This window comes from Microtus oregoni, unplaced genomic scaffold, assembly GCF_018167655.1.
Source record: "Microtus oregoni isolate MIOR12 unplaced genomic scaffold, Mior012 000012F_ref0000307, whole genome shotgun sequence".
Taxonomy (NCBI): Eukaryota; Metazoa; Chordata; class Mammalia; order Rodentia; family Cricetidae; genus Microtus; species Microtus oregoni.
The window spans coordinates 16,547,140-16,568,260 of record NW_024543071.1 but is presented as its reverse complement, the minus strand read 5'-3'; the positions used below and the strand labels follow the sequence as shown (position 1 = coordinate 16,568,260).

Genomic DNA, 21,121 nt, shown 5'->3' with positions numbered 1-21,121 from the left:
AACTAGGGTATAAGGCCATATTTGATTTTGTCTTTTTTTTTAAAGACTTATTTTATGTATATGAGTGTTTTGGCTACATGTCTATTGTGTAACGTGTGTACAGTGCCCTCAGAAGCCAGAAAAGAGCACCAGATTCCCTGGCATTGTAGTTACAGATTATTGTATGCCTCCCTGTGGGTGCTGAGAACCGAACCTAAATCGTTTGCAGGAGGGACAAGTGCTCTAAACCACTGGGCAGTCTCTCTAACTCCAAGGTCATGATGTCAGAATATAATCCTGGGTTGGGCGTGGTGGTGCATGCCTTAAATCCCAGCACTCAGGGGCCAGAGTTCATTGCCAGCCTGGTCTGTAATCTGCAGAGTAAGAGCATGTAACAGCTAATTCTATCGTTCCAACCTACCTCAAGGCTGCGTGAGCTAGGACTTAAACAAGGGAAAGTACTAGAGATGTGAGCTCCATGTTATTATTATTAGAAGTCTGTGTTTTATTTTATTTTATTTTTGAAATAGGGTCTCAGGCACCCCTGGCTGTGCTGTGAACTCCCTCTATAGCCAAGGAAGTCTTCAAACTTCTGGTTCTCTTTCATCTATCTCCCAAGTGCTTGGATCACAGGTTAGGGCTGTCATTTCCGGCTTGTGCCACATGGAGAATCAAGCCAAGGACTTGGCACACGTTGGGCATGCGCTCTCTCAAGTGAGCTGCATCCTCTGCCCTATGTTATTCTTTCCTTTCTTTGTTCTTGAGAGTCGCACACTCGCCTGGAACTCATTACTGTAGCCCAGACTGAATTTGATCTCATGGTAATCCTCCTGCCTCAGCTTTCCAGTACTTGGGATTGTAGGCGTGATCCACCACCTCTGTCTCAAAACAAAACAAACAACAACAACAAAATTATAGAGATAGAATGCAGAATAGTGGTTGGAGGGTAGTGGAAGAGGGAGGTTGATGTCTAGGAAACGCAGGGCATCTTTGGGGGTGGGGTAACAAAAACATTTTAAGACTGACTGCTGCGATTAACTTTGTGAATATACTAGATGCCATTAAGGCTGTGTGCCTTTAAGTGCCATGCAGAAACTGTGTCTTTAAAATACTTCCTTTCAGTCAATGTCACTTCAACCACTGCAGATGCTGAGAGTAAGTGTCAATTTGTTAAACAAACAAGCACACTGAGACTTGTTATGCAAGCAGCCTCACGGATGTCCCCATCCACACCGAGCATGGCCTCATGGCATTGGGACAATAGGTCAGAGCTGCAGAAACTGCCCTCATCACCCTGGACTCTCAGGCTTTCTTGTGGCAGAGGGCACAGTGGGGAGGGAGTCTAATGTGATAGTACACTATGTCCCCTAAGAGCACTGACACCCCACACAGACACACATGCCGGCAAAACACTGATTCACATGAAGTAAAGATGAAGGAGGAGGAGGAGGAAGAGGAGAAGACGCACACTTGGTACCCTGGCCTAGAGAGTATGGTCTTTCATTGTGTGGCCCTAGTGATGAGGAGGCCAATGAACTTGTTCAAGCTCATGTTTACCAGTCATGTGTCTGCACATATGGCCTAAGGAGTTGTCCCCAACATCCTTCTCACTTCTATCCTTTCCTCTGCTGCTCCTCTGTCTCTCTCTCCCCCCGTGTGTGTGTCCCCAGCACATAGACATGTTTGTAGCATAGGTTTGGGGGCTAGGGAGTGATCCCTGCTAGACTGTGACCCCTTTTCTCTGGGCTCTGGTCTAATGTGGTAGACCACAGTGCATGTGGCTGAGACAACCAAGGCCTCAGGAGCCAAGTGTGTGATCAAGGGCTGACAACCTCTGCCGCTTAGACCTGGGAACAAAGGTCTCAGAATAGGGCCACTGGTATCATTTTCTGTTGTGGCCTGACCCTCCCTGCCCAGGCCCCAGGTCACTCCCTCTGTCCTGTGCAGACTTGCCTAGGATCTTGCCCCACTGCAGAGCCAGCCTAAGCTGTGTATGGACAAAAAACAGAGAGCAGGTCCACACAGGCTAGGGCCTCCAGTGACAAATTCATCTGTGGAAAGGAATGTCCTTGCCTTGTCTTAGTTTTGGGGACAAAGATGAGACACAAGAAGGGGCTTGTGCCTCTCTGTCTTTGTGGTTAGAGAGAAGTGGTCCCATTGGTTTCTTGCAGTAATCCAGAGGGAAAGAGAGGCTGGCCACTCTGAGTGTGGAACCAGTACCTCCCTTTCCCCCTCAGATGTGAGAAACAGATCCCGGCCTCTGTTACCCTCCTCCCACCAGGTGGACTCTTGCCACTTCCACCCCTTTCATGGCCTTTCCTTCTTCTCGTAGCCTCAGCTGCCACAGGAGCGTAGGTAGCCAGCCCATTGTCCCCACCTTGCCTCATCCTGCAGTAACCTTGTTGTTCCGCTGTCACTCTGGTTTGCACTGACACAGCACAGGCCACAGCAGGGCTATGATGTCCAGAGGGCAGCTGGCCATGATCTAACTTTCCCAGCCAGGAGTCTGTGGTTCTTTCAACCCATGCTCTGTGCCGAGATAAACACCCCCCCCCCCGCCCCCGGGCCTGAGCATCTACTGGACCTCCTCAGTGCCCGGTGGACATCGGATGCTCTGCTCCGTGCAGAGGAACTGAGCCAAGCTCGTGCCACCTCAGGGAGCTCACACATGTCTAAGAGACATGGGACAAAGCACAAAAGCCACCTACATAGGCCAGTATCCGGTGACACAGGGTGCAAACAGCCTATCCAGTGGGACAGGAATTTAGGGGAGCGGGAGAGAGGCCTTCTCAATGGCAGAACCCCTAAAATTGGACAGGGCAAGAAACCAGGCTTGAGGTGGAGGGATGGAACAGGGACTTTGCACATTTTGCTTGATATATGGTTCCTTCAAACCACAGAACAGACCTGCTAAGTACAGTTGAAGATAATGACCAGGTCCTGCTTCTGTTGATCCCACTGAGGCACTCCAGGCCCCCAAGTAAGCGACAATTTGAAAGACCTCCCCCCCCCCCCCCCCAGGCTAACTACAGCTGTCTTTTCCTCCCCTGTTCAACCCTGTTTTCGTTCTGATCTCTCTTTCCCTGTCCAAGATACCCACACCCTCAGCTTTGACTTTGGAAGCCAAGGCATAAGAGAATGTGACCCTGGGCCTGCCAGGCCATTCCCCACCAGCGCCTGGCTAGATTTCCTTTCAAAGCCCTGCCTGCATTGTTTCCTCCTCTCTTCCCAAAGGGACTCTGGGCTTGCAATGCTGTTTGCCTCAGACAGGCTCTTGCCGTCTTGGGTTTCCGTTAGAGCAGTGAAAGGTTCCGAGTTTGGAGTTCAAGGGGGACACTGAGGCAAAATGTCCTTTTGGGTAAAGGATTCATTAGGAGAGTTATTAACACCACAGACAGACAGATAGACAGAAGCAGGATGGCGGCTCCCTCCCGCGAGCTCAGGCCCCAAGGCCACAGGTAAACAGAGGTGCCTGTCAAGAAGCTGTGTTGAGAGTTTAGGCCTGTGAGGCAGAGAATGTGTCCCTGTTTATAGAAGGGGGGGGGGGGGTGGCTTCAGATCACGCGGTTGATGGTTCACCTACAGCTCTCTGCAGCCAGGCTGTCCCCGGTTCCTGAGCATTGGGGGGCGAGGAGGGAATTCCTGTGTTGGAAGGGTGTGCTTCAGGGATATGTACCCCTCACGCAGGAGACAGGCCGGAGCTCCCTGATGGCCCGAGTCTGGCAGCCCGAGATCTGTAAACTTCCCTGGGAAAGTGAGAAAGGAATGATAGAGATCCGGGGAGTGGCTGTTAGTGCCTTAGAGACTCACAGACGGGCTCTGGGAGGATGGGTGGGTGGAGGCTTGACGAACGCTCTAAGGCTAGGAAGCTGCAGCAGGTGGCCTGCTAAGCTGCAAACCAAACAGCCCAGAGTGGCTGTTTTTATCCCCAGCTAAGAACCAGCAGGGAGGAGTCCATTCTGGGGGAGGGGGAGGGTCTCAGCCTCACCACCGAGCTTCCACCCTAAAGAGCACCCACACCCACAGAGGGGGCTCACGGCGGTCCACGGATTCATTTTTCTCTTTCCCCTAACTTCTCTTCTCAAGCTTCTTTCCACAGACAGTTGCCAGCATATTCTACCTGATGCCCGGTAATTACCTCACCCTCTGGGTCACCTGGCACAGCTGCCTGTCATCTACTTGGTCTTGCCTAGGGCAATGACCTCATTGTTGACTCTGATACGAGGTAGAGGGACTTGAGAAGCCAGCGTCCTCAAAAGGGTATGGGACCAGATGCTGGTAGACCAGCCGCTTGCCAGGGAGGCCGGTGTCTGGGCCTGAGTTGGGGGGCTGAAACTAGGCATTCACAGTTAAGACTGTAACCAAGAAGCAAAGGCAGACGCAAGGGAGAGCTAAGGCTGACTCGGTGAGTGTGTCCGGACGTCCAGCAGCAGGGTCCCATTCAGAGAGGGTGGGAGGAGTCTGTCCTCTGACTGCGGGTAAGGAATTGACAAGAAGCAGTGAGGTCAACTCAGGAAGTGGGAGATAAGGATTGAATTGTCTGCTCAGAGGGCTCAGAGGTGGGGCGCAGGCACAGCACTCGGTGGACACTCCCAAGAGCTGAGCCTGCGGGGGAGCCTGGGGGCCACCAGGAGAAGACCTAAATCACAGACCTCCAATTACAGGGAGAGCTACTGACCAAGCATGGTAAACATACTGGAAGCCACACTCTCCTTGATAGCTCTTGGCCCAGAAACAGAGAAGCCAATCAAGGAGGGCACAAGCCCAGTCCCAGGAGACACAGGGCTCCTCTGATGGCCTATTTTGACTCCCTGAAGGTTTTACCAACCCCCTCCCTTCTTTTTTAGGCCATACCATAGTAACTCACTAACTACCCCTATCTCCCTCACTCAGGGACAGACGTGAGCTTAAGAACTTCTGGCCCTGTGAACTCAGCCCCACCTCACGGCAAACCTCACACACTGGTGCAACCTCTGCTTCTCAGAGGACCCAGCTCCACACAGAGGGCAACCAGACCCCTGGAGTGACCAGTCCCTGGGAGTTAGGATCTGCTGACAGAACCAGATAAGAGCCTTCAGCTACCCAGAGGAAAGGGGAGGTAACAAGAAGGAGCTGGGGAGCAAGATGGTTGCAGTTTGGGACCCCTTTGGGGGAGAGCCCTAGTGGGGACAGAGGGGTCCTTCTGCCACCTGGTGGACATGCCAGGCAAAGCACTTATAAAGTCTTTGTGTGAATCGACCAGTTTTTTGTTTGTTTTGTTTGTTTGTTCTGGTTTTGAAGCTTAAGTTCTCAGGAAGTTATGGCTCTGAACCCCGGTTTCTTTGTCTGATAATGCAAACAGACCCCCCCCCATAAAACCCTGTGAGTGTGGAAGTAGAGTTTAGAGCTGGCTCAGCGTGTGAGGAAGGCGCTTGCTATGCCAGCCTGAAGGGCTGCTCCCAGCCCCTGTGTGAAAACCAGGTGTGGTTTTAACATCCATGGCGGTGGGGTGGGAGCAGACACATGAGGATCCTGGGACTCACTGGTTGTTCTGGTCTACTTTCTGTTGCTGTGAAAAGGACCATGACCAAAAGGGACTGGGGGAGGAAAGGGACTGTTTGGCTTACACTAATCACGGTTGGTCATTGAGGGAAGGCAAGGCAGGAACTGAAGTCAGGCAGGAACTGAAGTGGAGGCTGTGCAGAAACGCCAATCAGTGTAGCTGAGAAGGTGGCTCCAGGTCAGCCTGTGCCGACTTCTGACCCTCATGGCCATTCACAGCTATACGTACACATCCTTGTATACAACACACACACACACACACACACACACACACACACACACACACACACAAACACACACTCGATTATCTGAGAGACAACACAACACAATATGCTACAACATGCCTGGCCTCTGGGTGGTAAGTATGTAGTAGCCATGCTTTCTTTTGTCATCCGCCTAAAAAGCTCATCTCAATGCTGTTTCCTCCATCTTCCCTTCATGACCTTCCACTTCCTGGTCCTGTGAGAACCCAAGTGAAATGCTGGAGGCTATTTATGTCTCCACCCCCTCAACACGTTTGTTTGACCCCTATGCACTGATGTGTTTGATCACACGTGGGCAGGAGGTATGTGGGCAGGAAATAAGTCAACATCAGGGTGTATGCTCACCCCTGGTTGGATGCAGGGGGTGAACGGTGGAGGACGGGAGAGTTGTAGGTAGGCAGGAAAAATGTAAGGCTATATACTTGCCCTGATGGGACCTGATGGGCCTTGTGGGATAACCTTTTTAAGCCTCTGCAAGGTGTGACTTGTGGCCATTTTCTGGGAACCGGGGTATGGACCAGGCCAGAGAATCCATCAATCTGGCCAGGATCTAATTAAAGTTTGCTTCAAATTTGGCTTTAAATTGCAGTCGTGGTCTTCTCCTTGACCTGTGGGATTCAGCCCATTCCTCTGGACCTCCGTGAGTTGCCACCCCTTTCAACATGTCCCTTGTCACAGTCACCACACATTCCGTCCTATTCCTCCCTCTTTAACCGGAACCTGCCGGGAGGAAGCCCTCGCCACAAGTTCCCACTGCACGGAGGACTTCCATGTAAGAAACAAACTCTATGATGGCCTGCCAAGTTGCAAGGCAGTCTCTGAGTCTAGGATCAAATGAGTCTCAAGTCTAAGAAAGCCAGATGGCTTCCTTGTCCTAGGTCATTGCTTTCCAAATAGGAAAATATCAAATGTTGCAGAAAGAAAAAATGACCAAGCTGAAAAATCTGAAACTTTATTGCCTAGAAATGGCCACTGCTATCTTAAAATTCATTTTATTCTATGCATCCATGTCTGTATAAAATACACATAAGTACCGTGCCATGCTGTAGGTATATGTAGTAATACAATAATAGCTGGTGTTATTGTCTTACAACACTGAATATCATTCCAAAACAGTTAAGTTTGCCACAATCACTCATTTTGAAATTACCTCATTATTTACTTAACCTTTTTTTCATTGTTGAAACTTATTGCCTAAAAGAAGCTGTTACCAGCCATACTGTGAGAGTCCTAGATTTGGGAGTGGAAGGTCAAACAGAAAAAGTGATCAAAGCCACCACTTCTCAATTCTCAATCAGAAACTGGATCACCGTGTGGTTTCGCCAGCTTGCCTTGCTCTTTCATGAATGTCTGCTTCTTTTCCAGGTTCTAAGGAGACAACCCATTTTTGGAACGGGAATGAGGTTGGATGTGGACCTGGAGGGAAAGATCTGATGTCTGATCCAGACACAGCTCCACTCCTGTGACCATGAGGGGTCCTGGCTGCCTCAGGCCAGCCTTTGTGCAGAAGCGTAAGGATCCCTCGCTTCGGTCTTAGAACTTGGTCTGTTCTCTGCTTAGGGGCAGCAAACTATTTCTGAATCTCAGGAACTCATGGTTTAGAACTTTCTCTGCAGGACAGAAAATGGACCTTTTAACCAGGCATGGTGGCGCGTATCTATAATCCTGGAACTTAGGAAACTGAGGCAGGAGGATTGCTGTGGACTTGAGGATGGTGTGACTATATATGAGCTTTTGTTTAGCTGGTCAAGAAGCAGCTTGAGTCTGAGACTCCTAACTCCCACTATCCACCCTCTTTGCCCCTTCTTTATGACATTTAATAATTTAAATAATTATAATTTATAATTTAGATAAATAGGCATTTATTTAAGGTGAGACAGCTGCAGAGCAAACCATTCTTAAATGGTGATTCTGGTTGGAGCAGCTTCATAAGCACCTTAGACTGTGCACGTCCACAGATCTCAACCACACGATCACTTCTGCGCCCATTCTTCTCTCGCTTCTCTTTCCTGAACAGCATCTTCAGATGTGGCTGAAGTAGGACTTATCTCCTCGTATCTCATCCACTCTTTCTTAGCAAGAGCAGATGTCTCATGGTCAGGTCCAGGGTCTCTTAATTCAAAAATCTCATCATGATAGGGTCCTCTGGAAGCCTCCTCTTGGCGGCTTTCACATCTTCAGTCTCTGGTATTGTATAACCGCTCCCTAAGCCAGTTTGTTGACTCCTGCAGCCTTGTAATAGATGCTTGAATACCATCCAGCCTCACTTGGGCAAAAGCCTGCTGTTTTGACCACCTGATTGCTCTTTTAACAGGAAAAGTTGAGTGTGCCATGAAGTTTAAGAGCTTAGAGAATTGCCGGGCAAAAGTGTCATGAGATTCCTCTTGATTACCACATTCATGACTGCTTGAGTGGGTTCAAATAGCAGAGAAATGAGGATGCCTTCTGGGATTTCTCAATCTGTACTGCATAGCAGGGTGGTGTGATCTGATTCATGCGCAAGGACTCAGTACTGAGCAGGGAAAAGCGATCGGATGGGTTGATCGTGGTCTAGAGCTCTCAGAATGGGGAGACCTGTCACAGGAGGAATGTCCTCAAGTCCACTCACCCCTGCTGATCACAGGCCTCCTCCAGATTTCAGAATTGCCCAAGGGAATGGGAAACCAGCTCATGTTCCTCTCTCTGTTTCTCAGGGACCACACTGTTGCCATCCCATTCCTGACCCCAACCCAGGGTCTAATTTTACAAGTCTGGAGTCCTTGCGCAACTGTTCAAAAGGCTCTTAGCTGAGAGCCAGCAGCTCCCTCCCTACTCACTCAGCTGCTCCAATGCAAGTTGCTCCACCCTGGCCCAGCTCCTCACCCCTTTCTCCAAGGAAAGCGGGCATCTCAGTGCATCTCACTGGCTGGTACGGGGCAGAGATGGGCACATGCCCTTCTGGGGAGGGTCAGACAGTCCTCAGATGCAGACCAAGGAGGGAGTCATCTCTTTTCAGTGTCGGATCCTTGGGTAGAAATTCATGTGATAGATTCACGGGTATGACACACTTTTCCCTCACTGTCCTAAAACTGGGCACGTTGAGTTACCAAGGGGCTGAACTGGTTGCCGTCTCTTTATAAGAACACTCACTTAATGCCGGAGATTTTGATGGAGACCAACACCCTTCTGAGACAGGGTGGACTTCTGCTCCGGTCTATTCCACAGTCATCAGGGCAGATTGAGAGAGGAGTCTTTTTCTCCACTCATTAGGGCACAGTTCAAGGGGACACACAGAAAGACCTGGGAGACCGCCGCTGAGCTGATGGGGAGGAACACCTCTTATAGCCTGTCCCCAGCCTTGTCCCTAACCAAATCCATGTGGGAGCTTTTTGGAGCTTGCAGTGGATGCCAGCTGAGACCCACCATGATGTTCCATAGCGCCCTTTCCCCAGCCCCTCCACTGCCCTTTGATCGGTTCTGTAGTAGGGTATCTAGACATCGCATCCCAGAGTCCATCTGACCCCAGCGCTGGCTTCTGTCTCCTGTTGCCCCTTCTACTTTATCTGCACAGCACTCTCCCTTCTCTTTAACTCCTGACTCAGTTCCTCGCGGCTCATGTGTCCTGGGCCCTGCAGAGAGGGGACAGAGAGAGAAGGAGAGGCAGGGGAATACAAAGAGGGGAAGAGAAAGAGAACAAGCCATCCTACTCCCTGTCCACCCAGGAATCTCAGCTTCCCCATGCAGACCAGAGGCAGAGCCTTTTCTCAGCTGCCATTGCCTTGTCTCTTCTCCATGTGCCCAGCTAGGCCTTTGTCATTGTTTCTACCTTAAGAGTGAGACCACCCTTTCCCATGAATGCTGTGGGAAATCTCAAGGGACAGGAACTATAAACACTGGGAAACAGAGCCTGGGATGACCTTGCCTACAGCAGCCCCACTTCCTTGAATGGGACCCCGAGGATCCTCACTGTTTTCAATATAGCACTCCCCCAGCCTCAGCCCAAGAATCCTGAAGACAGATGCCAGGAGAAGACACAGAACACTGGCCCTAGCTGCTGTCTCCGTATCTGTCTTTGTGTCATAGGTCTCAGGCCGGGGAGTGCTCTCCTGGGGTATGAAGAGCTTTGTGGAGAGCAGGTGCTCAGAGGAAGTAGTAAAATTGGAATTTTGGTGTCTTTGGTTTGCCTGTGTCAGAGTTGCTTGGCCCAGGACACAGAGGCCAGGCTCCTGATTTCCCAGAAAGGTCACTCGGCACTGTTATCACTCGGGGACCCAAGTGATAACACTATGGAGGAGTGTGGTGGCTGGGGGACTGAGGTGGGGGACCCTACCTCTTTCATGGCTTTACTCTGATCCAGTATCCTCACCCCATCTCCCAGAGGGACTTTGTAGGAGGGCAGGCAGGGGTGTGTATAGCCAGGTCCCAGGGGTCATAGGATGGGCGAGAAAGGACAGAGTGGAGATGGGGTGAGGTCTAGGGACAAGGAGGAATGAATAACTGGAAAGATGTGCTGTTGGGGACTCTGAGCATCTTTTCACATCCTTAGGACTCTAGGGAACAACCCTGACTGAGAATGCAGCTGAGAACAGAGAACTCTATGTCAAGACCACCCTGAGGGAGCTTGTGGTGTACATCGTGTTCCTTGTGGATATCTGTCTGTGTGAGTAGCCATTGTCCTATGGGCATATGCCTGTGAGAAGCGCGCATGTGTGAAATGTTTGTACACTGCAGGCAGTATTCGTCTGTGTGAGACAAGTGGATCCTGGGAATTTTGTGTCTGCAGCAATATGCAACTCCTGTGGCTTTTTAGCTTGAGAGATTTCATTGAGAAAGAGCTATCATTGAGCATAATGGAAAAGGCCAACTGGTAGAAAGGTGGCTAATAAAGGGAGCATCTCTCAAATTCCCGGGTAACCCAGTTTTCCAGTCCAGTTGCTGACACTGGGCCGGTAGCCATGGTTTTGTCTGTCAGGTGGAAATTTTGTGGAGAGTGAAGGACCTCCCTCCCTTTGTTTTTGGTGGATTTTGCAGGTCATAGAGGATTCCTGAGAAGAGGGCTGGGGTTCAGGGGTGAGGCAGTGCCCTGTGGGAAAGCCTGCTCCACACAGGCAGCTGGGACAGACTCTGCAGGACATTAGCTGAGGCCTGAGAAGGTAGTGGAAAGATCCTGCTGTAGAATGTGCGACAGTGGGGTCAAAGAACAAGCAAGTTGAGAAACCTGAGCACACAAAGGCCATTGGGCCCGTAGGTGAGGGAATCAGTGCTCTAGTCTGTCCACACCTCCCTTTAAGAGTTACACAGCAGGTGGTACTTACCTCGTACAGCAAGCAGGGTTCTATGTGTGGTTGTTTGCATGCACGTTGACCCAAGGGGCAACTGTCTTGCTCACTGTTCTGTTTTGTGAAGAGATACCATGACTCTGGAAGCTCTTAAAGAAGAAAACATTTAATTGGGTCTGGCTTACAGTTTCAGAGGTTTAGTCCGTTATCATCGTGGTGGGGGGCATGGTGGCAAGCAGGCAGAGATAGCGCTGGAGGAGCTGAAAGCTGCATCCTGATCTGCAGACTGAGGGGCTTGGCCTGGACTTTTGAAACCTCAAAACCCACCCCCAATGACACCCTTCCTCCAACAAGGCCACACCTCCTAATCCTTTCAAATAGTGCCACTCCCTGGTGATCAGACATTTAAATCTATGACCCTAGCGGGGGGGGGGGGGGGGGGGCAATTCTTCTTCAAACCACCACAACCGGGGCTTGCTTACAGTTCCGGAGGTTTGGTTACTAACATCATGGTGGGGAACACGGTGATGCATGGTGGTGCACAGGCAGAGATGATGTTGGAGATCCACATCCAGATCTGTAGGCAGCAGGAAGAAAGAACCACACCGAGCGTGGAATGAATAGGCTTTTGAAAACTTCAAAGCCCACCCCCAGTTGCTTCCCCCAACAAGGACACACCTGCTCATCCTCCTCAACTAGTGCCACTCCCTGGTGAACAGACGGTTCAATCTATGAGCCTCTGGGGGACCCTTCTTATTCAAACCAACACAGTCACCATCTGCAGAGCTCCCCTTCTGGAGGCCTCTCATCCTCTGGTTCCTACGAGTCTTTTTTCATCTTTAGTGTCCCGCCAGCTCTGCCTTGGGGAGTGTTTATATGCCCCCTTCTCTGTGGCAGACACTGGGCTAAGGGCACTTGCATGATGAATACTTAGAACTTTCCCTCCTGAAGCCACCTTCACCTCTCTAGAACTTTCTTCTGCTGAGTCATCCACTTCCCTGTTACTTTCCAGAGGACACCCTTCAGTTCATCTGCTCTCCAGACTAAATCATTTCTATTCCGTCTCAAAACCAGTCATTGCAGACCTTACCTGAGACTGAAGGTTGGGATTCTGAATTTGTACAGATTTAGGGCTCAAATGCTACAATCTACCATTTACCACCTGAGGGACCTTAAACAAGTCCGTTTCCCCTTCTGTACCCATCTGATCCAACAGGATTATGTGGGCATTTTAATGGGTCATTCACTCAGCTTGGCATGTTATGTGACAATGGTTTCAGAGTGTCCACCGTGTTCTTTCCTGTCTCAGCCCTGACCAATTTAAAGCCCTTTACTGGAAGAAATGTACCTCAGGGTATCTGACTAGCACAGTATCCTATGACATCATTATGTCTGTCATATCTAGATTTGGGAGGTGCATGAGGACATACACAGGAAGTGATGCCTGAGCAAAGATGAAAAGGAACAGAAAGAGAATGTAAGCTCCTGGGAAGAGGGGACAGCGTGGGCCAAGGTCAAGTTTAGTGGATGCACATGTGTGGATGGAACGAAAATTGGGAATGGCAGAGCAGTGACCAGGACCAGGCTAGAGTCCTCGGAGAGCCTCATGGGAGCAGATAGGAAGCCAGACATTTGTGCTGAGAGCCAGGAAAAGAGTCCCTGAGGGATTTAAAGACCTGGACAGGCTCCACTAAAGCTCCAGTTTCGGTTTCTGGGCATTGGGTAAGAAATAACCCCAGGAAAGTTTAGAGGAGAAGACACACACACACACACACACAGTGGACAATGCAAGTTGATCTTCAGCTTCCAGCCTGAGTCCTCTCTTTCGGCCTTGTTCTTGAAGAGGCAGCTTCTGCCTCTCCCCTCTCTCCACTTCTTCCCTCCCTTGTTTCTCTCTGTCTTTCTCTGTCTCTCTCTGCTCTTCTCCGTCCCTTTCTCTCCTTTCCCTTCCATAGCCCACTAAATAATTATCCAACCTCACTCTGCATGGCATGCCTATTCGTCTCTGTCTCTCACCCACCACATGGCTCCCTGCCCGGGACCAACTGCCTTTGGAGACCTGTGGCATGGTCTCATGACGGGCTGCCCCATTGAGGTCTCTCGCCTGCCACGTGGCTCTCTGCCTGGGACCAGCTTTCTTTGCAGATCTGTGATGTGGTCTCATGGCATGCCCATCTGTCTGTCTCTCCTCGTGGGACTGGCTGCCCCATCAAGGTCTCTGTCCTGCCACATGGCTCTCTCCCTGGGACTTGTGGCCTATAGCAGCCACTGGGTGAACTGCACCATCCCTGCCTGGAACTGGTTGCTCTTGGGACCTGCTGCCCACTGCCACCACTTGGGGACCTGCAGCGTCTCTGCCACTGCAGCCACTTGGGGATCTGCACCACTTTGCTTCTACCATTACACCCCTTCTCTCTGTCTTCTCTCAAGTGATTCTTCAGGGAACATGGGGCCTTGAGCAGGGTCTCTGCTCTTTTGGAGATCTCTAACATCCTGGTCCTCACATTCCCGTCCTCTAGCTCTCTGTTGGCATCACTGGGCTCTGATCTCAACTAAATGATAGATTCTTAGTGAGAATGATGGAGTCCCAATGGGGGTAAAACTACTTAAACATTGTAGTGGCTTTGTGTCCTCCAGAGGGCCACTGCCTATAAGCAAATATGGACACTCCTTGTGGTAAGAACATACACCTAGGCAGGGGCATTGAGCAGAAGGGAATGTCTAAAGAGCTCCTGCCTAAGGACAAAATGCAAGTCTTGGCATAGAACTGGCTCTATCAGGATGCCGCCCTCTGAGAACTGGACTGCCATGCCAGGGGCTATGCCTCTTTGTGGGGTGCTTGACTGTGAGGGTTCCGGTGACTAGTTCAGCTACTTCAGGACACTAGAAGTCACCTGTTAGGATAGATCCTGCGGTCTAATGGAAAGATAAGAACACTGGCCAGAGAAACTGGCTGCAGATACTAGTTCTGCCACTTAGTCACTTTGTGACCTTGGGCACTTCCTTGCTGTTAAAACAAAGAAAATAATACCTAAGGAGTTGTGTAAAGAGTCTCACTTAATTGTTGGTAGTGATTATTTTTATATTTTCTCGTCAAGTTTCACAGTGTCCACTTGGTCCTTTAAACTGATTATTTAATGGTGTGTATGGGATTCGGGGCAGCCTGGCCATGCATCTGGGGCCCAGGCCACACAGCTGCCATGTCAGGCTTGATAGAGACCAGCCAAGAGAGGAGGCCTGAATTTCCATTTACTGTCAGGCAGCACCCAATTCCAGGAAACGTCATAAGCTGATACCACCCAGGGACAGGTCAGCATCTAAGGGGAAGTACCTGACATTCCAAATAACCCAACCATTGGGTAAGATTAAACAAGATTACCAGGTGTCCTTGAACCCAGCAGGCACCTGTTTCCTTTCACCAAGACACCCCTTGACAATGTCAGTCAATCAGGGTCTTAAGCCCTGAAAATCCCCTCACCCCCAACCTCTACCCCGCCCGGGCTGGACACTCTCCATTCGTACTGCTACATCAGATACAGGAGGTCCAAGCCCAAGCTTGAATAAAGGCTCTTTGCTTTTGCATGCGGACTCTTTGGTGGTCTTTGGGGGACTCTGTGATCTGGTCATATCAGTGTGTGCATGTACATGTGTGTGTGTGGGGTCATCACTCAGTTGATATAGCCCTTTCCATATATGGATAATGGGCTGAGTTCAGATTCCCAGCAATCACGTAAAATGCCAGGCACACAGGTGTGCACTTGTGGTGTTTTGGAAGAAAATGGCCTCCAAAGGGAGTGGCACTATTTGAAGGTGTGGCTTTGTCATAGTAGGTGTGGCCTTGTTGGAGGAGGGTGTTTTACTGTGGAGGCAGGCTTTGGGGTCTCATATATGATCAAGCCGCACCCAGTGAGACAGACCACTTGGATTGCTACAAGTCAAGATGTTGGACACTTGGCTACTTCTCCAGCACCATGTCTGCCTCACACCACCATGTTGCCCCAGGATGATAATGGAATAGACATGTTGCACCACGACAGTAATGAAATAAACCTCTGAAAATGTAAGCCACCCCAATTAAATGCTTTTCCTTTATAAGAGTTGCCGTGGTCATGGTGTCTCTCCACAGCAACAGAAACCCCAAGACAGAAGTTGGAACCAGGAGTGGGGTATTGCTGAAAAAGGCTTTGATAAGCTTTCTCTGCCACCTCCCACCCCCGTTTGTGCCCTGCCAACTGTGGAGAAGCTTGTCTGCCTCACCTCACTCTGTTTCTTTGTTTCTTTCTTTGTTTTATACTTGTTTATTTACCTGCTTTTTCAGGGGGAGCACACAGGTATGGAAGGGAAAACTGTAGGGTTGGTTCTCTCCTTCTACCTTGGCAGAGGACGTGTGTCTGGGAACTGAAGGTTGTCAGGTTTAGTAACATAACCAACCTTTCCCTGAGAAGTCATCTTGGCCAGCTCTTTGCTCCACTTTCTTCCAGTGGGTTCTAAAGGTTCAGTAGAATCTTGGATCATCAGGAGAGGATGAAGTAAGCTTGGAGATGAGGGAAAAGTTATGGGTTTTGGACTTAACATTTCTGGAACTGACAAGAAGGAAGCCAGACTATATTTAGGTCAGTATCACCTGAAGCAACAGATTGGATGTAGAGGCTGCAAGGGGAATCCATGTCTTCTGCTCAGCCAGACATGAGGATGACTCGGAGACACGCAGCATGGTGTCACATTTCTCAGTAAAAATGTTCTTCTAATCTGTTGTAGAATTCTCTAGAGAGCATCCTTTGAGTTACTCCATTTTCTCCTGAATTATTTGTCCAGAGAGGCAGCTTGTCCCAGGCTTCTTTATTTTGAACACAATCCTGAGGCAGATTGGCCCTTCGTTTGCTTACTCAGAGAACAGCTACCAACTGCCAAGCATAACCTTAAGTTAGAGTCAGAAACACTTGCCCGTGCTGACAAAACATTAAGTGCATTTTGTAATTAAATCATGAGCAAATAGACCCGGGGACCTAACAAGACCGTATCAGAGAACCCCAGGCTTGTGAACATGCCAAGCAGACTAGACAAGAAACTGTTGCAATCCCCTCGTCAGGACACGCATAAGGAAAGAAACACCAGCCCACAGCATGTCCCACTAATGTCACCCTAACACAGACCATCTGGTATAGTTATCACAGCCTACAAGCTCATGTACCTTAGGCTGGCCTCAAATTTGTTGTATAGTTAAGGATGACCTTGGACTTCAAAATCATCCTGCCTCCAATTTCCGAGTGCTGGGATTATAGGCATATACCACTACAGAGAGTTTTGATTGTCTCTGGAGGTCAAATCCAGGGCTCCTTGCTCGGGAGCAAGCATTCTACCAACTGAACTGCATTGCCAGGCCCTGTTTTCAATGTTACTTGTGCTGACATGTGTTGAATTTATAACCAATTTTGAATGACTTAGTAAGTTAATTTAATTGATTAATAAATAGATGTATTTTCCTCAGTTTTATTTTTTTATTTTGTGAAGATGTTTTGACTGCCTGCAAGTCTGTGTACCCTGTGTGTACCTGGTACCCCAGGAGGTCAGAAAAGGGTGTTGGAGGCCTGGAATTAGAGTGGTTGTGGGCCACTACACAGTTGCTGGAAACTGAATCCAGGTCCTCTGTGAGAGCAGCCAGTGCTCTAAACCACTGAGCCATCTCTCCAGCCTCCCATTTTCCTCAGTTTTAATTTCTAGTGATGTCATGACATAATATAGATGAACAAAACTACCCTGGAGTTCTCAAAAATTTTAAAGTTTCAAAAGGCTCCTGAAAACAAAACATCTGAGTGCCGGTGGTAGAGAGATTGCGTCTGAGCTGTTCCGGTGGGGTTCTCCCATCACAAGGAGGAAAGGGACCAGTAAAGATGAACTGTGCAGACACTGGTTCAGTTGGTCAGGCTTCCAGATACCTTAGAAATAATTCAAGGGAGAAAGGATTCATCTGGGCTCGCTGTTTAAAAGGTTCTAGTTCATCATGGCAGAAAGACATGGCAGTCTAGGAAGGAGAAAAGGGAATGCCTGTATTATCTGTCTCAACTCTACCCACCCTACCCCCAGCCTATGGGATACTTTTGCCCATAGTTGGGGTGGGTTCTCCTCTCCCATCTCCTCCCCTCCCCTCCCCTTAGTTAATAGTTTCTGAAAATGCCCTCACAGACACACCAGAAAGTGTCTTTTCCTAGTCTCCTAGGTTCTCCTTGGTCCATTCAAGTTGGCACTATTAACCATCACACATTTAAACATGTATGAAGTTTTCCTATGTGTCAGATGCAAGGGTAAATGAGATAGGGCTTTGAACACACGAGGCAAAGTCTCTATCTCCAAGGACAAGGGAAGCTGACATGCAAAGAACATAAAATATGACAAGGGCTACTGTCCAGGGAGCCCCAGGAACACGTGCAGGCCCTAGAGGCAGGTATCCCAAAGTCTGAGGAGGCCCGAGAGGCATTGGCAGGGCTGCCCCAAACCATTGGCTTGCTTGTTTGTTTTAGCAGTTTGGTTCTTATCCTGGACATTTGTGGGATTGGAAGATTAAGTGTTGGCCAGCTGATACCTCGGGCTATGACTATTGGAGAACTTTTTTTTTTTTTTTTTTTTTTTTGCCTCAGAGGACAAGTAAAAGGTAAAATGTTTAACAATAATTCCATTCATCATGAAATCACAAGAATAAAACTGGGAATATCGTTATCAAATGTTTACCGAGTAGTCCCTGTACTAGGTAAAAAGTCAGGTCACTCACAGGATGGCAAAGCTCTTGTCTGTGTCACCACGAGAAGTCTGATGCATACCAGACAGCTATCTCCAGATGCTCACACATCTGTGTAAGTTTATACAGGGGACTTGGTGTCATCTGTCAGAGGGATGCATGAGGTGAACGCCGCAGTTGGTAGAGTGCTTTCTGGGTGCACTAAAGTGGTAGTAGGTTCCTCCCTACCTGCTGCTAGGGGCTTCTGGGAACAGTCATGCTGAGTGAAGCTGGTGGCTTCCTGAGAAATGAAGCTCCCTTCAGAATAACAACAGGAGCAGCCCTTGGCAAGGTGGATCTGGAGCTGCTTTTTGCTGGATATTTGTAAGTCCTGACTTGGGTCTCCCAAGACTACCTCCATATTCTCTCCTCCCCAGCCCCTCGTCTCTCTCTCCGGTCCTCAGGTTGATCTCTAAAGAGATCTCCCTGGTGCTCTGTGTTACCTGGCCACCAGTTCTTCACAGGAGCAGAGATTTTTTTTTTGAGGCCTCAGTCTTCTAGAACTCCAAGGTAAAACATTCCCACTTTGGGTTCTCTTTCTCTCCTCTTTGTATTGTTTGAGATTTTTCACATACACCTATATCGTTTTGATCAAATTCACTACCATTTCCTCCCTTCCAAGCCCCATCTCCCCATTTCCTCCCTTCCCACCTTCCCTCTCTCCCCATTAGTTTTTCCCAGCTTCATGTGCTCTCTCTCTGTAAAGCTCACTGAGTCCACCTACTGCTACTAGGTATGTGCATAGGTGTAGGAAAATCTACTGGGAGCCTTGTTAGGGCTTGAGCTCTGAAGAATATGGATCTCTCTCCCCTCAGCGGCCATCAGTTCCCATAGCTCCTTCGCTAAGGGTGAAACTCACAAGACCCTCTCTCATCCATGCTAGGGTTTGGACTGGCTTGATCTTGTGTGGGATTTGTGCATGCAGTCACAGTGTGCAAAGTCACAGTGTGCATGCAGTCCTGTGTGCAAAGGCCCTGTCATGCCCAACAAATGCTGTTTCCCTGCAGGCATCTACTACCTGTGAGGTTGTTATAACAACCCCAGCAATTCTAGAAAGTCAGTTTTTGGCATGAGGTGGACACAAGGTTTGGCCACGTGTTGCTGTCCTTGATTGCCACAGAATATTAATGGCCCACGTGGCCTGGACTGCAGAAGTCTGGGGCTTCTGCATAGCGCAATCAAAAACTGGCAATGCTTCTAGCGTGGGCAACTCTGCCACATCGTTTACTAGGACAGTGCATGACATGGTGGAACCTAATTGGCATGATTCCTTTTGTACCTGGGTTCCCAACTCTTCTAGCTCTACAAGGAATCTGCCCTTGATAGACTTTATCATAAAAAGGTCTTCTATTGCTTTCTCATTTTCTAGTATTTTTGGTTCAGGTAGCAACAGGAAATAAAAAGTCTTTAGGTTTGGATTTTGCACACTGTGGTACAGTATGGCTTTAGTTTTTTCTCAGTGTTCAGTCCTCTGGACATTATTTCAAAGAAACTGTAAGCAATGCTAACGTAATTCAAAGAAACGGTAAGATCAGATATGGCCTTCCTCTGTATTGATCTATGGGGACATGTGGCCAGCCATCAGCCAGGGTAACCCCTGCACCCAGGCAGGACTTGCCTGCCGGCCTATGTCTAGTGTCTTGGAGCAGCTCCTCCTTCTCCTCCTCGAAGTCTATAGCTACAAAGAAGGTCTTAGATCTCTTGTGACATTGACTTGAGGAAGCCATGCCATGTCTTAGAGTTCCTGAACAGAACAAAGTAATGCTATTTGGGGGGAAATATTTTTCTATATGGTTCTGAAGAAGACTGTCCTGTTTCCATGGATGTTTAGGTCACCAGATTTGACTGATTTCTCAATAAATTCCACTAAGAATTGATCAACCATTCATTAAGTCTGTACAAAATTTGTGATCATCCATTTCTGTGTTCTCTCTTGTGTCTGCATCCAGAACTGGCTAGAACAGGGACATCTCTTGCAGCTGACCACAAGTGTACCCTAGGGCCTTGTTGCATAGTCCTGTCTCCAGTCTTTTCAACCCCATTCCCTAAGCTGCTCTCTCTCTCTCTCTCTCTCTCTCTCTCTCTCTTAGTTTTTCGAGACAGGTTTCTCTGTGTAGCTTTGGAGCCTGTCCCAAAATTCACTCTGTAGATGGTCCTCAAACTCACAGAGATCTGCCTGTCTCTGCCTCCTGAATACTAGGATTAAAGGTGTGCGCCACCACTGTCCAGCCCAGACAATCTTTAACACTGACTCAGCATCCCTAAGTATGTTTGGGTCTGCTCTTCCCACTGTGCCACGATCCTGGGCAACTAGAACTTTTAGGGAGATGGGAGGTTGCTAACTAGTTCTGGGAAGGGCCAAAGACATTAACCAGAGTTGTTGGCGGGAGAACAGTGAGATAAGATAGAAAGAAGAATTGCAAGTCAGACGTGATAGCACACTGTGTCCCAGTACCTATGAGAACAGAACAAGGGAGGATGATGTCCATTTAGAGGCCAGCCTGGGCCACAGAGCAGAACCTTGTCTAAAAAAAAATGAACAAACAAAGAAACTAACAACTCCTCAGTAGAACCACCAATGAAAGATTTTTGTTGGAATTGGCTGAATAGCTCAATGGTTAAGTGTGCTTTCTGATCTTCCAGAGACCAGCATTTGGTTCCCAGTGCCTACACTGGGCAACTTACAACTGTAATTCTACTTCCCAGAGACCGACGCTTTCTTCAGGCTTTTGGAGTCACTTGCATACACGAGACATTCACTCACAGAGACACACAAATGCACACATCTGAATAAAAATAATAAATATTTTATTATCGCTATCCTAATTCTTCTCCTTGGGACTTCCCTCCCTTCTTCCCTTTCTTTCTTATATTCTTGTTGCTGGAGAAGGCAGCCAGAGCCTCATCCTGCTAGGCAACCCTCTCCCATGGAGCTACATCCTCAGACCTTCTGTTTAACTCACTCTATGGCTCAAGCAGCTTTAAAACTTCAATTCTCCTGCACCAGTCTCCCTAGTGCTGGGATTATATGCATGCGCCATCAACCTCATGTCAGCAAATTAACAAAGAAAATTATAACTGGATCTAACTATTTCAAGATATAGCTTTTATAATCTCCATTTGTTGACTTTATTTTATGTCTATTCTTATTTTCTTAAAAATACTCCCCCACCACTGTATCCACCTGAAACGTATATGAAATCTTCAATTGGGACGTTGATTTATTTGCATCAGCAGAAGTAAAATAGCAGTGATAATTTATCAAACATCAGCCTAGTGAACAGGAAGTCCTGAACCAACACGAAATT

The 21,121-nt window shown here is 48.7% G+C and overlaps 1 protein-coding gene across 1 annotated transcript in view; it reads left to right on the top strand.

The window, feature by feature from the left end:
- Positions 1–1,411: 1,411 nt before the first annotated feature.
- Positions 1,412–21,121, top strand: part of Wnt8b (Wnt family member 8B) — a 94,563-nt gene continuing 74,853 nt past the window's right edge. Inside the window, exon 1 of the mRNA XM_041661295.1 lies at positions 1,412–1,469. Within this exon, the coding sequence (XP_041517229.1) occupies positions 1,412–1,469 (58 nt within the window). The remainder of the gene's footprint in view (positions 1,470–21,121) is intronic.